General features: G+C 40.6%; 1 protein-coding gene across 1 annotated transcript in view; it reads right to left on the bottom strand.

The window, feature by feature from the left end:
* slain2 (SLAIN motif family, member 2) overlaps window positions 1-15688 on the bottom strand; it is a 54018-nt gene extending 38330 nt beyond the window's left edge. Inside the window, exons 1-2 of the mRNA XM_080187787.1 lie at window positions 15116-15688; window positions 1199-1347 (exon numbers count right to left, since the gene is read on the bottom strand). Coding sequence (XP_080043913.1) covers window positions 1199-1347; window positions 15116-15507 — 541 coding nt within the window. The 5' untranslated portion in view covers window positions 15508-15688. The remainder of the gene's footprint in view (window positions 1-1198; window positions 1348-15115) is intronic.
* Between the last annotated feature and the right edge of the window lie 226 nt (window positions 15689-15914).

Here is a 15914-nt window from a genome sequence, read left to right on the forward strand (position 1 = left end):
AGCTTGCAATGCAATCTTTGCATTCAGATCTCACACCAGTACAGAAATTTACTTCCATAAATCAGAGGTCTCATCATTGTGTACTGCATAAATCTAATACTAGTGAGTCTTCAGAGTTTGTTTTTAACCAGTATGATTTTTCATTTGGTTAGGAAGGACAGTTACTCTGTGGTGGGACACTGATGCAATTAGATTCTCAGATTCAAAATTAGCTAGAGATAACGATACAGCAATTATTTTAGCTCTTGCATCATTAGTTCCACAAATGAAAAATGCAGATCAAAATATCTGGCTTGTTTGTGTGCCCATTTTTGGGAGATAAAATGTTTGTGACTTAGAGGAAACATAGTTTAATTGGTAGGGTTTGAACTAAACTGCCACAACATTAACTAGCATCTTTTTAAAAAACCTTCAAGTACATGGAACAGAATGGAAGGAGAGGAATGAAGGTAGAAGTAAGCTGGAACTCAATAGCAGGGAAAATAAATGGGAGACAAGGATATTTGGTTTTTTTTGCATGCAAAGATGGTGCTTTTTAAAGATAATTGTGCATGTAGGATCTCTTTTTTAACAAGGAATCTTTAATTTTGTGAGAGATTTGCATCATTGCAGCTTACATGTGGCTGAATCACTGGATTTGGATTTAACAGGTGCATTTGAATCCCAGCTACAAAAGGTTTGGACAAGTTTATCCTAGAAATTTGATTTCCACCATCCAAAACAGGATAATACGATAACCTTAGGAGAAAATTAATTAATGCATGTAATATCACACTGTACTCTTGATAATTGGCTACAACTAGGTTATCAGTAAGAGTTAAAATGTGAAATGCAATGATTGAGCTGCAATTAGCACACTTAAAGCAAAACAAAAGGACAATACAACAGAATGAAGAGTTATTTAGCAAGGCATTGCCATCTCAAAACCAACATTAAGACTACATACAGGTTTAGTACTTGGTGCTTACTTTGCTGCCAATACTGAATAAGTGTTGCATGTACTGTAGTTTACTCAAAAAATAATTCTCAAAATTGAAAACAGCAACGTACATTTTTACCTACAGGTGCAACTGGACTCTGAAAAGGTGAGAAATGACATGCACAATTTGAATAACAATATTTTTTCACAAATTGGTTGTCAAAAATAACAAATTTAAATTCACACAGAAGCAGCAAAGAAAAAAATTTGAATATTCACCTGCTATTGCTTGATCAAGCCTATGTATCAATGATCTTTTTGCTGTTTCAATATCTGAGTTTGGATGATCCAGCACCTGTCTGCACCATTGCAATGGACTAAAAGCTTTTTGAACTGGGGTTGGCAACCTCTTTGGTGATGTGTACAACCTAAAATTGACAACAAAATAAAAATGGTTGGTTAATTATATGATTGAGAATCATTTTTCATAATTCAACACCATCAGTTTCATTGATTTCCAAGTCCAAGATTTAAAAAACCTTGATATTTAAAGCAACATCAAAATAGCTGTACAGTCTTGTTTTTCACTTCACAAGTTGTAACAAGTTTTAGAGCCTTTCCTAGGCTTTTTTGATCTAGCATCCCTTAATTCTATTAATTGGAAGTGAAAAGCAGAATATGGACATGGAATTTTAAAAAATTTAAGTTGAAGACATATGCCTCGAGATAAGGGACGGGAAAAAAGACTATTTACTTATACACTTCACCATAATTGTACTTCCCATTCATTCTCATTGACAACTTGGCTCAGAGATGTCTATTTTAAACGTTAAAAAAATTTTTGCATCATACTGAATGAATGTATGTGCAATTTTGGTCCCCTTATTTGCGAAAGGATACATTGGCCTTGGAGGGAATACAGAGAAGGTTCACCAGGTTGATACCAGAGATGAGGGGGTTAGCTTATGAGGAGAGATTGAGTAGATTGGGCCTGTACTCGGAGTTTAGAAGGCGGAGGGGGGATCTTATAGAGACATATAAGATAATGAAGGGGCTAGATAGGGTAGAGGTAGAGAGATTCTTTCCACTTAGAAAGGAAACAAGAACTAGAGGGCACAGCCTCAAAATAAGGGGGCGGGGGGGGGCAGTTTAGAACAGAGTTGAGGAGGAACTTCTTCTCTGAGGGTAGTAAATCCCTGGAATTCTCTGCCCATTGAAGTGGTGGAGGCTAACTCGTTGAATATGTTTAAGTCACAGGTAGATAGATTTATGATCGATAAGGGAATTAAGGTATATGGGGAGCAGGCGTGTAAGTAGAAATGATTCACTTCAGATCAGCCATGATCATATTGAATGGCGGGGCAGGCTCGAGGGGCTAGATGGCCTACTCCTGCTCCTATTTATCTTTAATAAAATCACAAAAATCAGAATCAGAGAATTGTTACAGCACAGGAAGCAGTGATCTGGCCCATCGTGTCTGCACCAGCTCTCCAAATGAGCATCATGACTTGATGCCTTTCCCCTGTATCCCTGCATACTGTTCCTGTTCATGTAATCATCTCATACCCTCTTGAATGCCTTGACTGACATACTTCTAACACTTCCAGGCACAGCATTCAAGACTTGAACTACTCACTGAAAAAATTATTTTTCACATCACTTTAAATCTGTTGCTTTTGATTCTTTTCCAAGCAGGAACAGTTTCTCCCCATCAATTCTGTCCAGTCCCATCATGATTTTGAGCATCTCCATCAAATCTCCTCTTAGCTTTCCTCTCTCCAAGGAGAACAGTCACAAGTTCTCCAATTTGTCTCCATTACTGAAATTTCTAATTTCGGGAACAATTCTTGTAAACCTGTTCCAGTGTGCTCACACCCTTTCTATATGTGGCATCCAGAACTGTACACAATACTCCAGTTGAAGTCTAACTGGCATCTTGTACAAGTTCAGCACAACCTCCTTCCTCTTGTACTCTATGCTGCGATTAATAAAGCTCAGAATACTATATACTTTAACTTCTCTCTCCACCTGTCCTGCTACATTCAATTATCTATGCACTTACACATCCAGATCCCTCGGCTCCTGCAGCTCCTTAAGAATCTTATATTGCTTCTCCGTATTCTCCCATGGAAATGCATCATGTCTCTACTTCGAACTTCATCTACCACCTATCTGCCTATCCCACCAACTTGTTGATGTCTTTTGAAGTTCTACAGTGTCCTCTACAAACCTTCCTCCAGCCCTAAGAATATTCAATCATTACTCTCTGCTTCCTGTTATTCAGGAAATTTTGTATCCATATTGCTACTGTCCCTTTTATTCCATGAGCTAAAAATTCTCACAAATTGTTGCGTGGCACTGTATCAAGTGCCTTTTGGAAATCCACGTATACCACCATCAACAGCATTACCCTCATTCATCCGGTTATCTCTTCAAAAACACTCCAACAAGTTGAAACATTATTTCCCCTTTCAACGTGCATGCTGGCTCTTTGTAATTAACCTATGCTGTCCCATGCAACTACTCTGCACAAAAGGTTGTTACAGAAGGTTAGGGGGCATGGAGTTGGGGGTAAGGTGTTAGCGTGGATAGAGGATTGGCTGTCTAATAGGAGGCAGAGAGCAGGTATCAATGGGTGCTATTCGGATTGGCGGTTGGTGACTAGTGGAGTGCCTCAGAGATCGGTGCTGGGGCCTCAGCTATTTACCATTTATATAGATGATCTGGAGGAGGGAGCTGAGTGTAGGGTGCCGAAATTTGCTGATGACACGAAGATAAGTGGAAAAGCAAATTGTGCAGAGGGTGTAGAAAGTCTGCAGAGGGATCTAGATAGGCTAAGCGAGTGGGCGAGGACCTGACAGATGGAATACATTGTTAGCAAGTGTGAGGTTATCCACTTTGGCAGGAATAATAGTAGGAGGGACTACTATTTAAAGGGCGAAAAGCTGCAGCATGCTACGGGGCAGAGGGACCTGGGGGTCCTTGTGCATGAGTCGCAAAAACCCAGCCTATAGGTGCAGCAGGTGATCAGGAAGGCAAATGGGATGCTGGCCTTCATAGGAAGGGGGATTGACTATAAAAGCAGGGAGGTCTTGCTGCAACTGTACAGGGCACTGGTGAGGCCGCAGCTGGAGTACTGTGTGCAGTTTTGGTCACCGCACTTGGGCAAGGATATTTTGGCCTTGGAGGGAGTGCAGAGGAGGTTCACTAGGCTGATACCAGAGTTGAGGGGGTTGAGCTATGAGGAGAGGCTGGATAGACTGGGCTTGTACTCGGAGTTTAGAAGGATGAGGGGGGATCTTATAGAGACGTATAAGATGATGAAGGGGATGGATAGGGTAGAGGTAGAGAGATTCTTCCTGCTCAGAAAGGACAGCAGGACTAGAGGGCACAGCCTCAAGATAAGGGGGGGGGGGGGGGGGGGCAGTTTACAACGGAGTTGAGGAGGAACTTCTTCACTCAAAGGGTGGTGAATCTCTGGAATTCTCTGCCCGTTGAAGTGGTGGAGGCTGCCTCGCTAAATATATTTAAGACACGGGTAGATAGGTTTTTGGTAGACAAGGGGATTAAGGGTTATGGGGAGAAAGTGGAACTGAGCCACTTCAGATCAGCCATGATCTTATTGAATGGCGGGGCAGGCTTGAGGGGCTAGATGGCCTACTCCTGCTCCTATTTCTTTCTTATGTTCTTATGTACTTATTCCATCCTGAATAATTGTTTTAAGAAGTTTGCTCACCAATGTTAAAGTTTTTTTGAAAGTTTATTTTAATATCGCAAAGGCTTGCATTAACACTGCAATGAAGTTACTCTAAAAATCCCCTAGTTGCCACACTCTGGTGCCTGTTCGGGTACGCTAAGGGAGGATTTAGCATGGCGAATGCACCTAACCAGCACATCTTTCGAACTGTGGAAGGAAACCAGAGCACCTGGAAGAAACCCATATAGATATGGGAGAATGTGTAGACTCTGCACAGACAGAGACCCAAGCTGGAAATCGAACTTGGGTCTCTGTGAGGCAGCAGTGCTAATCACTGTACTACCAAAGACTGGGTCTCATCACAGATTGTTATCAAGACAAAATTCAGCAGAACCAGCACCTTGCAAGGGTGTTCATGAGAATGCACATCTGATTAGAAAAGGGATGACAACACTGAATATGCAATCTCTGTACTGACAACTTAAGTGGCAATATAATTTACTAATTGGATATGCTTCAATGGTACCAAAATACATCAATCACATTCTCAGTAAGCCACACTGGATTAGCATAAAGGAAGGGCAAACATTCTTCTCAAATTTCCAGCAGTTATTGAGTAAAAAGGACATTCTTGTGCAGGGCAGAGAATGTCTCAAAAAAGGTTCACTCTACATTATAAAATTACATACTGAAAAGGATGGCCCTGAATAAGTACCAATCTTCACCATCCACCCTAGATGTTAACAGCTGAAAAGATTGACAATAATATTGTATATGCAGAGCCTATAGACAATTTCTCACAAGACACTTAGAAAAGATCTGGGGTGGACTGTATTGTACTCTCGATACTCAATTTAAAAACTTTATGGTAGGTTCTCATTCATTGAAATCATGCAACATTTTCAAACATTTAATGAACATAGCACAAAATCAGTTTGAAGGTCAGTCGGCCTCAGCTGGTGACATTCTTGCTTCTGGGACAGAAGGGTTGAGTTTAAGCACATAATCTGGACTGACAATTCGTACTTAAGGGGTGTTACATTGTTACAGGCACCATCCTTCAGATGAGACTTTCCAAAGGGCAACGGTGAGTTTCCTAAATAACAACATTTCTCCCCCCACCAAAGATCAACTGGTCATACATTTAAAATGTATTTATTAGTGTAACAAGTAGGCTCACATTAACACTGAAATGAAGTTACTGTGAAAATCCCCTAGTCCCCACACTCCAGCGCCTGTTCAAGTACATTGAGGGAGATCAATTATTACTTAACATTTATTATTGCATTCTATAAAGAATAATTGACTGAGGGTTATGCAAAGGTGTACTACACACACTACTGTCATAAAAACAGTAAAAATTTAAAACCCCATCCGTGGCTAATGTTTTATGCAACAATATATGAGTCCTTCACACGCAACAATCTTCTGCAGGTATGAAATCATTACTATAATATGAAACAGAAGAACTTGAACAAAAGGGCAGTTCTGCTGATATAGTTTAAGCTAGGTAATCATAACACATTTTCCATATCACAATGTACATGTGCTTATAGGCGAGTCCCCAGTTTAATGCTGACCACCCAAATGCAATTAAGCACCCAACTGATATACAGTTAATAATCATACTTCATGGCAAGTAAAGCCAATTTATAAATGTTTCTTTGCCTGGTTCAAATGGCCACATGTTGCACAACGTAGTAGTGTTTGTAAAACTCATCACTGCATCACCTAGTGTGCAACTGTCGGCTATAAGCATATTAATGGGAAAATGGAATAATTGTTATTTACAATATTAGCACAGAAAAACTAATATGGGCGATTGTGAAACAAAAAACAAATGAGCTGCTCTTTTAGCAGGGCAAACCAAATTAATTGTTGAGAAAAATAAGGTTAACTTTTCATAATGTTACTATTATTGACATGGATAGTACAAAGTGGTGCACCAAAGGTAGATAGAAAATATAAGCATGGCTTATTGTAGAATTTTCCTTCAAGTAATAGGGTCACAGCATATAATAAAACAATGAAATCTCACAATTTCTGAATAATAATTAATTTGCCCCTAGGATGCAAGAAAAATATTCATGGCATAAATCTGCTGTCATGGTGGATGATATTTTCCTACTGACCTTGGTTAACAAAACCAACCTCACTCAACCCATCAACTGTTATACTTGCTACCACAAGGCAAATTAAATACAAGGGTAAGAGAAGAATAGCACTTTCAGACACGAGGTTTACTAATACTTTTACTCAAGTATTTTTATTCTTCCAATCTGGAGAGTGAAACTTTTATAAATTATTCTGGAATTTGACAGCAGGAAAGCAATTTCCAGGAAGGTCAAAAGGGTAAGCCATTAATACAGTTCAAAAATGTTTTGGCATTTACTGTAGGTTTCCCTTCCTATGCTGAGAAGTCTGGTAACAATAAGTACACATGTGCATTAATAGAAACATACAAACAGCAATGGAAAGTTATATGGCAAGTTATACACATTTGCTTATATCCAGGCATCAATATTTTAATTGGGGTTTTAATCTATGCATTGAAAGATACTGCTCAATTTTTCTCAAAATTTTCTCTCAAATGGTAAATTTTAAATTTCAAAAGCTGAATAAGATTAGAGATTCAAAGTTAAAGTTTCAGTGATTCAAAAAGTAATTAAATATTTGAAATATGGGAAAATCCTCACCAAGATTATTTGTTTAGTATTATATATTATTAGTCATTTGCTTTAGACAGAATAACCTAGATGCTATTTTCATGAAAATGGTGATCATAAGACGTTTCTCGCAATATAAGCATTAAATAAAACCAGGACAAGATATGAAATTGTCTCAATGATTCAAAATTTAAAATTTCAGAAAAATAGATACACAAGAATGTGCCAAATTAAGCATATTTTGTAAAAGGATTATAGGTCCACTTATCTGATACTGGAAGTAAAATCTAGCTATTTCTGTATTACGCATGCAGTGGAATAAGGTAACCTTTAAGCTCAAAATAAAGATGTTTAATTGAACGTTGCTGGTCATAATTTTGACACTTTTGAACATATGAGAGCAAGAGTAGAACATACAACCTGTCAAGCCTGCTCCACTATTTAGTAATGATAACTGGTTTTAGGGTTCAACTCTATTTTCCTACTCACTCTCCATATCCCTCTTTTCCAGAGGCACCAAAAAACTCATCCTTAAATAACCACAGCACTCTGGGGTAGACTATTCTAAAGATTTACAAAACTGTCAGTGAAGAAGTTTCTCATCTCAGTCCTAAATGATCGATTCCGTATCCCCTTTGTTCTCGATTCTACTGTCAGAGGAAACAACCGAGTCAAATCCCTTCATAATCTTAAAATTAAAGCAAAATACTGTGGATCCTGGAAATCTGAAATGAAAACAGAAAATGCAGGATAATTCATTAAGTCTGGCAATATCTGTGGAGGGAAACAGTTAATTTTTCAGATCCAAGTGACCTCTCTACATACGCTCCGCCTTCCCTGCTCCCATTTCAAATATATTAATCTGTAATTTCTATCTTGCTTCAATTCTGTAGAAAGGTCATTTAGATTTGAAATGTTAACTGTTTCTCTCCACAAATGTTGCCAGACCTGCTGAGTTAATCCAGCATTTTCTGCTTTTATCCCTTCACAACCTTGAATGTTTCTATTATATCACCTAGCATTCTTCTAAGCCCCAGAGAACACAGATCCAAATTATTCAGTTTCTCATCACAAGGCAACACTCTCATCCCAGGGACCAAATTAGTGAGCCTTCACTCTTCCAGTCTCTAATGCCAAAGTCACAGTATTTGTTCATTATTCAAATCAGCAAAAAACTGCACATTTCAAAGTAAAAGGGAGATAAGAAAAATAAAAAATGAGCATCCTTTCTGTGCATTGTACAACTAATTTATTAAGCACAAATATGAAAAATTGGATAGCCCCCAAAAAAAAGGGTATGGGGATCACTATGTTTTTGTAATTTTACACCTCCTACTAACATGTCAGTTTGCACACATCAGTCATTCAGCCATGACAGATCACCCAAACAGACTGCACAACAGTCACAACACTTCCCTCTCCCTTACAGGTAAAGGTGATATACAACTTGATCAGGCGCCTGCACGTCAGGGGCACGGTTTAAAGGAGATGTACGAGGCAAGTTTTTTTCTAACAGAGTGGTGGGCGCCTGCACCTCTGCCAAGGGAAGTAGCTGAGGCAGATATGATAGTGACTTTTAAGGGGTACCTTGACAATGCATGAACAGGATGGGAAGAGGGACATGATCCCCGGAAGGGTAGGGGGTTTTAGTTCAGTCCGGTAGCATGGTCGGTGCAAGCTTAGATGGCCGAAGGGACGGTTCCTGTGCTGTAACTTTCTTTGTTCTATCACTGAGGCCACTGCCAACAGTGGGGCTGGAACCAGTGAAGATGACAGCAACAAAATGCCAAACCCAACAGGTCTGACAGCATGTGGAGAAAAACCAAATTGGATGACAGCTTCTTCCTTGCTGCGATCAAACTTCTGAAAAGACCTACCTTGCATTAAATTGATCTTTCTCCACACTCTAGCAATGGCTGCAAGACTACATTCTGCACTCTCCCCTTTCCTTCTCTGTACAATATGCTTTGTCTGTCTAGCATAAGAAACAATACTTTTTACTGTATACTAATACATGACAATAATAAATCAAATCAGTGAAATCCCTTTCTGTTCTGTTACATGCAGAGTCGACATGCAAGTCCAGCAACGTGATGTGCATCAAGTCAATGCTACCCTGCAACATGGGAAAGCGTGCAAACATTGGCATTCACTCCTCCTACTTGTTTCTGACAAGACAGAATCAAACGTAGTTGCTTCCCTTTGAACGCAGCCTCAATAACCTCCCTTATGCACTAGTGGATGACAAACTGCAAGACTTTGCTAACATCTCCAGCCTGAAAGGAGCCAGACACACAAAAAGCTTATGACCATTGTCATCTTTAAGGCGCCGGTAATGAGGTCCCTGTCTATTTGAACTTGGATGTTTGTTTGCAGTAGTCAGTAGACTTCAGTGGGGCCATCATTATTTAAGCACAGATAGCTCTTAATTTAGTTCCTTGCAGAGGTTCAAGAATTGCTCTCTAAATGCCGTGGGGTATTTAGGGAGCAATTTGTTGATATTATTTCTCCAACACTTGTGCTTATGTATGGCATTTTCTCATGCTCTTAGTCACGCTCCAAGGGAAAGGCCTGCTACTGCATTCATGTTTGTACTGAAGCCTAGAAGACAGCAAAAGGTCCATCAAACATGGCACTCTCACCTCAGAGCCACAAAGTTGTATGTCCAAGTCCCACTATAGGATTTGAGCACAAAAATTAAGGTTAACACTCTGGCAGTACCGAGGGAGTGTTGCACAGAAGTGTCTTTCAGATGATATGTTAAACCAAAGTCCTGCTTGCCTCTCAGGGGTACATAACCAACTCTATGCCACAATTCAAAAAAGAGCCAGGGAGTTATTCCTCATGTCCTGGTCAACACTTATCCCTCAACAAATAATTTAAAAGTTACTGAGGCATTATGTTGAGAGAGTTTGTGGGGTGCAAAATGGCTGCCATAAGGTACTGCCAAATACAAGTCTATTTTTACCTGGCTACACTACTCCCTTACACTTTTCCAACTTAAAACACTCTGGAAAACAATGAACAATTTCAGAATTGTGGCCACAGACAGAATAATTAACTGGCAAAGAACCTCTTTAATGATTCCCTTAAATCAATTACATAGCTGATCATACATTAAGAGTTTAAGTCAACAAGACTGTGAATCCCAAAAATGACAGTGCTCATGTCAAATTAACATTGGATGGTGCGAGACATCATATCTATCTGCTCTGCATAAATCTGGTGGACATCAAATTCTCTCATGCTAGCACATTCACATAGCACAATATATGACAGAAGCGCACACAAAAACTCAATTTCACTTCTATAATCCTTTAATAAGAAATACAGAGCAGCAATCGAATGAACAACTATTTGTATAGCAATGACTGGGCTAACCTCATTCACCTAAACGCAAAAGCAAAGCTTCCTCCAGGATTAGAAGACTGGTGCAAAATTCTTTGGGGTGCTTTCCAAACAAAATTAACATGATTAAATGTACTATCTATAACATGCAGGAACTTGTCATTGTTTAAAATACCAATGGTGCTACATAAATCCAAGTTATATTCATGTGGTGTCTTTAACATAATAAAAATACCCCAAGACATTTCAGAGATGTACTATAAAACAAAATATGAAATCAAGAAGAAAGTCAAGAAGGCAGTGACAACTTTATTCAACTTCAGGTGTAAAGACAATCCTCATATCTATTGGCCAGTCAGTTTCAGTCATTGATGAGCTTTTAGAAACAGTAATCAGAACAAAAAAAATCCAACAGGCACTTGGAGAGTTTTGATTAAGGATAACCAGCATGGATTTGTAAAAGGCAAATCCTGCTTTACTTTTTTTGTGGATGACATGACAGAAGGTTGATGAAGGAAATTCATTGGATGTTGTCTATATGGACTTAAGGCAAATGTTTGACGAAGTATCACTTGACAAAATTGAGGCTCATGGAACAGGAAGTTCAGTCTCAGCTTGGATAAAAAAAGGCTTAAGGACTTAAAAAAAAGTGTGCCACGATTGATTTCCTTTTTGCAGATTGGTGGATAGCAGACAGTCACAAGGATCACTGCCAGGATCAATACTGTTTTAGTATATTAATAATTTGAATATTGAAAGTCAGAAAGTTTCTAAATTTGCCGATAACACCAAACTCGGAAGGGTGGCCGATAGCAAGGATGATACAAGAAACAAAATATAGATGGGCTAAAAGAATAGCACACAGGTGGCAGATGGCAATTTCGAGAAGCTAAAATGATACATTTTGACAAAACGCAATATAGACTAAATGGCACAATGGTAAAGGGACAGAGTGTGTTGGAGGTCTATGAAGGTGGCAAGACATACTAAGAGGTTAGCTTGCAAAGTTTCAAATTTCAAAAGCAAGGAAGTTATACTGAACCTGTATAAAGCCCTGGTGAGGCCAAAACTAGACTAATTAATCCATTTCTGGTCACACTTCAGCAAGTTTGCAAGGATCCTTGAGAAAGTACATTGGTGATTTACCAGAATGGTTCCGGAGGCAAGGGATTTTTATCTCCAAGGTTAGGTTGGAGAAGCTGGGGTTGTTCTCCTTCAAACAGAAGATTTAATAGTATAAGTTTATGACAGGTTTAGCGTAAGGTAATCATAGTAAAGTTGTTCCCATTAGCAGGTGATACACAGACTAGAAGACAAAGATTTAAGTTCTGGGCACAAGATTCAGAGAAATGTGACAAAAAACCTCTCTTTATGCAGCAAGTGGTACTGACCTGAAATTGGATGTCTATAAGAGTGGTTAAAGAGATAATAAATGATTTCAAAAGAAAATTGGACCTGAGGGAAATACATTTACAGGACTAATAGGACTGTTAATGGTATGTCACAGGAATGAGATAGAGAATCTGGTAAACTGGTGCAGCAGCAATACGCTCTCCCTCAATCTCAACAAAACGAAGGAGGTTGTCATCGACTTCTGAAAGCGTAAAGGAGAACATGCCCATCTACATCAATGGGGATGAAGTAGAAAGGGTCGAAAGCTTCAAGTTTTTAGGTATCCAAATCAGCACCATGCTGACATTATTGTTAAGCCCACTAACATCTCTACTTTCTCAGAAGACTAAGGAAATTTGGCACGTCAGCGACAACTCTCATCAACTTTTACAGATACACACAGAAGCATTCTTTCAGTTTGGTATGGCTCCTGCTCTGCCCAAGACTGCAAGGAACGACAGAAGGTTGTGAACGTAGCCCAATCCATCAAGCAAACCAGCCTCCCAACCACTAACTGTCTATATTTCCTGCTGCCTCGGCAAAGCAGCCAGCATAATTAAGCATCTCGATATTCTTTCTTCTACCTTCGGGAAAAAGCTACAAAAGTCTGAGGTCATGTACCAACCGAGTCAAGAACAGTTTCTTCCCTGTTGCTATCAGACTTTTGAATGGACTTACCATGCATTAAGTTAATCTTTCTCTACACCCTAGCTATAACTGTAACATTACAATCTGCACTCTCTCATTTCCTTCTCTATGAAAGGTATGTTTTGTCTGTATAGCGCGCAAGAACCAATACTTTTCACTATGTCAATACATGTGACAATAATAAATCAAATCAAAATCAAACGTGAATCGCATTATTCAGGTTAAGAATACACAGGTAAGGAATACTGATCAAACAAGGTGCATTTAAAGAGGTATGTTAATTTGTTTATTTGGTTTTAGCTTACTCTTCCAAGGCTGCATTTGCAGACGGGTGGCCTTAGAAAGGAGGCACATTGTGTTTGCCTGTATGCTTTAGACTTTCTGTGACTGGGTGGACCCCACAGGCACTGGAATGCATCAGCCAAGAAAGTGACATTTTGATTTAATTAAATAAGTTTCCTTTCAAGTTTTATTTTTGTTCCAGTATCCCTTTAAGATGTTATTAGATTTAACGATATGCTCAAGAGTATAAAGATTGTTTTGTTAGTTTTAATTTATTCAAGAGTATAAAGGAGACTAAAGGGAGACTGGATAGATTTCAGCCTTTAACAACCTGCTCCAGTGGCTTCCCAGATTGGTTATTAACAAGTTCATGTTGAGGGGGTTGTTCATCCTGAGTGCCTGCCTCTTTTGTGTGTGTTTGTGCCTGGAAGGCCTTGAAGAGGAAGCACGTGGTGTCTCTGCTGGTACACTATTGTTCACGCCAAGGGCTCGAGTTCATCATCAGATGGAAACAATATTTTCATCTAAATGAATTAGTTTCCTTTCCTTAGATTTTTCTTAGTGTCCTTCAAGTGGCTGTCAACTAGTTAATCTGTTTGCACAAGAGAACATAAGAAATAGGAGCAGGAGTAGGCCATCTAGCCCATCCCGCCATTCAATAAGATCATGGCTGATCTGAAGTGGATCTGTTCCACTTTCCCGCTTTCTCCCCATAACCCTTAATTCCCTCGTCTGTCAAAAACCTATCTACCCGTGACTTAAATATATTCAGCGAGGTAGCTTCTACCACTTCAATGGGCAGAGAATTCCAGAGATTCACCACCCTTTGAGTGAAGAAGTTCCTCCTCAACTCCATTCTGAACTACCCCCCCCTCCTTATCTTGAGTGGTAGAATGGTGGTGAAAGAGAGTGAAGACCAGAGGACTTCCTCATGGGTTTGCCCCTGAGCCTAGCCCATTTACAGGTTTAGGCAGAAGGTGGTTATACTGTCCATCTCTCTCCCACGGTTTCATCCATGTCCCTGGAGATGGAATACTGTGACCACTGGTATGCACGGGGCCTTCTCCAAGTGGCAAATGCCCTGAGCTGGACTGCATCATCAGACCCCTTAATTTTAATAAGGGTCTGCTAAAATTTGTTTTTGCTACAGTAACCTAGAGGTTAATTTGATTATTGTACTTAGTGAAAGAAGAGAGGCTTCTGGTATACTGGATGTTGGTTAGGGACAAGGTGGACATTTGCAATGTTGTATTATGTAACAAATCAGTATGTAAAAGATTGACACTTGATTTGCTACTTCATCTGGCTTCAGAATTAATTATCAGGACTGACTGGATTGCTCAATGAGCTGAATTGGTCCTGATGGGCCAAATGGCTGCCACCTCCTGTGCCATAATGACTATAACCAAGGGACTTTAGTTAAACATGGAAGATGATGCAATTAATCAGTGAGCCGCAGTCTTGATTGCCAAATCTAAGCTGCAAAGATGATCTCAAGGCACTTGCATGTTACTTCAGGAGAGGAGTAGCTGCTTTGTTTTATGTAGATATGAACAATGAATGTTTGAAACAGCTTTCTTGGTGGTGTTAAAACTAGCTTTGTTATAACAGATTTGTGCAGGCATATTTTCATTCATCTATGTTGCTGGGACATTATGCTTGCCGCACACAAGTCACACTCATCGTAAAACCATATACAAACCTACTATGGTAATCTACAATAATGAACAGAATAAAATAAACGTGTTTTCATTTAACTTCTTAAAGAGGTAGTTCTTCATTCAGTCCGTGAACAACGCTCCATTTTTCCAGCCTTTGCCCAGACAGCAATTAGGGATTGTCATCATCAAAGAGTACCTATTACATCCTTAGATGCAGACTTTTAAGAATGAAAATAAATTTGAGTCATCCTCAGGCAATAACTCACAACTGGCACTTGTCTCCCAATCAATCTTTCTGGCTTTATATACCAATGTTTTTGTTCTGAAAAATAACCTAAAATACCTAACGATATTAAAACACCAAAAGGCAGACAAACCGAGAGAGAATCGAGGGAAAAGCAGTCACTCCCATCCGTCTGCCCAGACATGTTGTCAGAGGTTGGTGCTGGAGTCAGACACTCAGGGGAGTGCCATTTGTCAGCCTGTCCCCTCCCTCACTCACCAGCTGTCCTCCTCCTCCTCCTGATCCTCCAAAGCCATTGTCTCCAGATCCAGCGCCGCCACCTCATCCAGCACCGTCCACTCGGCCTGCTCGGCGGGGCTCTCACTGTCACCCAACACCGACTGAGAGCCGCCGCCTCCTCCTGCCCGGGGCGGCGGTAAGTGGGACACAGCCTCCCCTTCCAGAGCCGGGCCTGGGCCCGGGCCCGAGCCGGGGAGGGGCTGCCAGGCCTGGCCGCTGGCGGTGGGGGGAGGCTGCTGCTGCTGCTGCTTGGGGCTCAGGAGGGTGGAGCGGGTCCGTAGCTGCTCGTTTTGTTTCTCCAGTTTGCGAACCAACTCCTGCAGCTTCCGTACTTCCAGGTCGGCGCTGACGTTGGAGTTAACGTCCTCCATCCTGTCGACGTTTCCACACTTGGTGTTTCTTCTCCTTTTCTCTCTCTCTCTCTCTCTCCCTCCTCTTCCTCCTTCTCGCCTACCGGTACATGTCAGGCCGCGGCCGGCCTTCCCGCGATCACAGCCGCACCGTTCCCACGCCCAACTCCGGCTCGGCCGCCATCTTCCTGCCTGACGTCAGAGGGTTCCGCCCCGCCCACAGCGCCATGGCATCAGCACGTTCCCATTCATGACGTCAGCGCGCACCCCAGCCGGGCGTCCTGGGGTCGTCTCAGTCCCATTGTCTCACTCAGTTGTGTGGATGCTGTCTATTTTTCTGTCTTTGTTCTGCAACGTGGATGTGCCGGCGTTGGGCTGGGGCAAACACGGTAAAAAGTCTGACAACACCAGGTTTTAGTCCAACCGAT

This window comes from Carcharhinus amblyrhynchos, chromosome 1, assembly GCF_965287045.1.
Source record: "Carcharhinus amblyrhynchos chromosome 1, sCarAmb.v2.hapA, whole genome shotgun sequence".
Classification (NCBI taxonomy): Eukaryota; Metazoa; Chordata; class Chondrichthyes; order Carcharhiniformes; family Carcharhinidae; genus Carcharhinus; species Carcharhinus amblyrhynchos.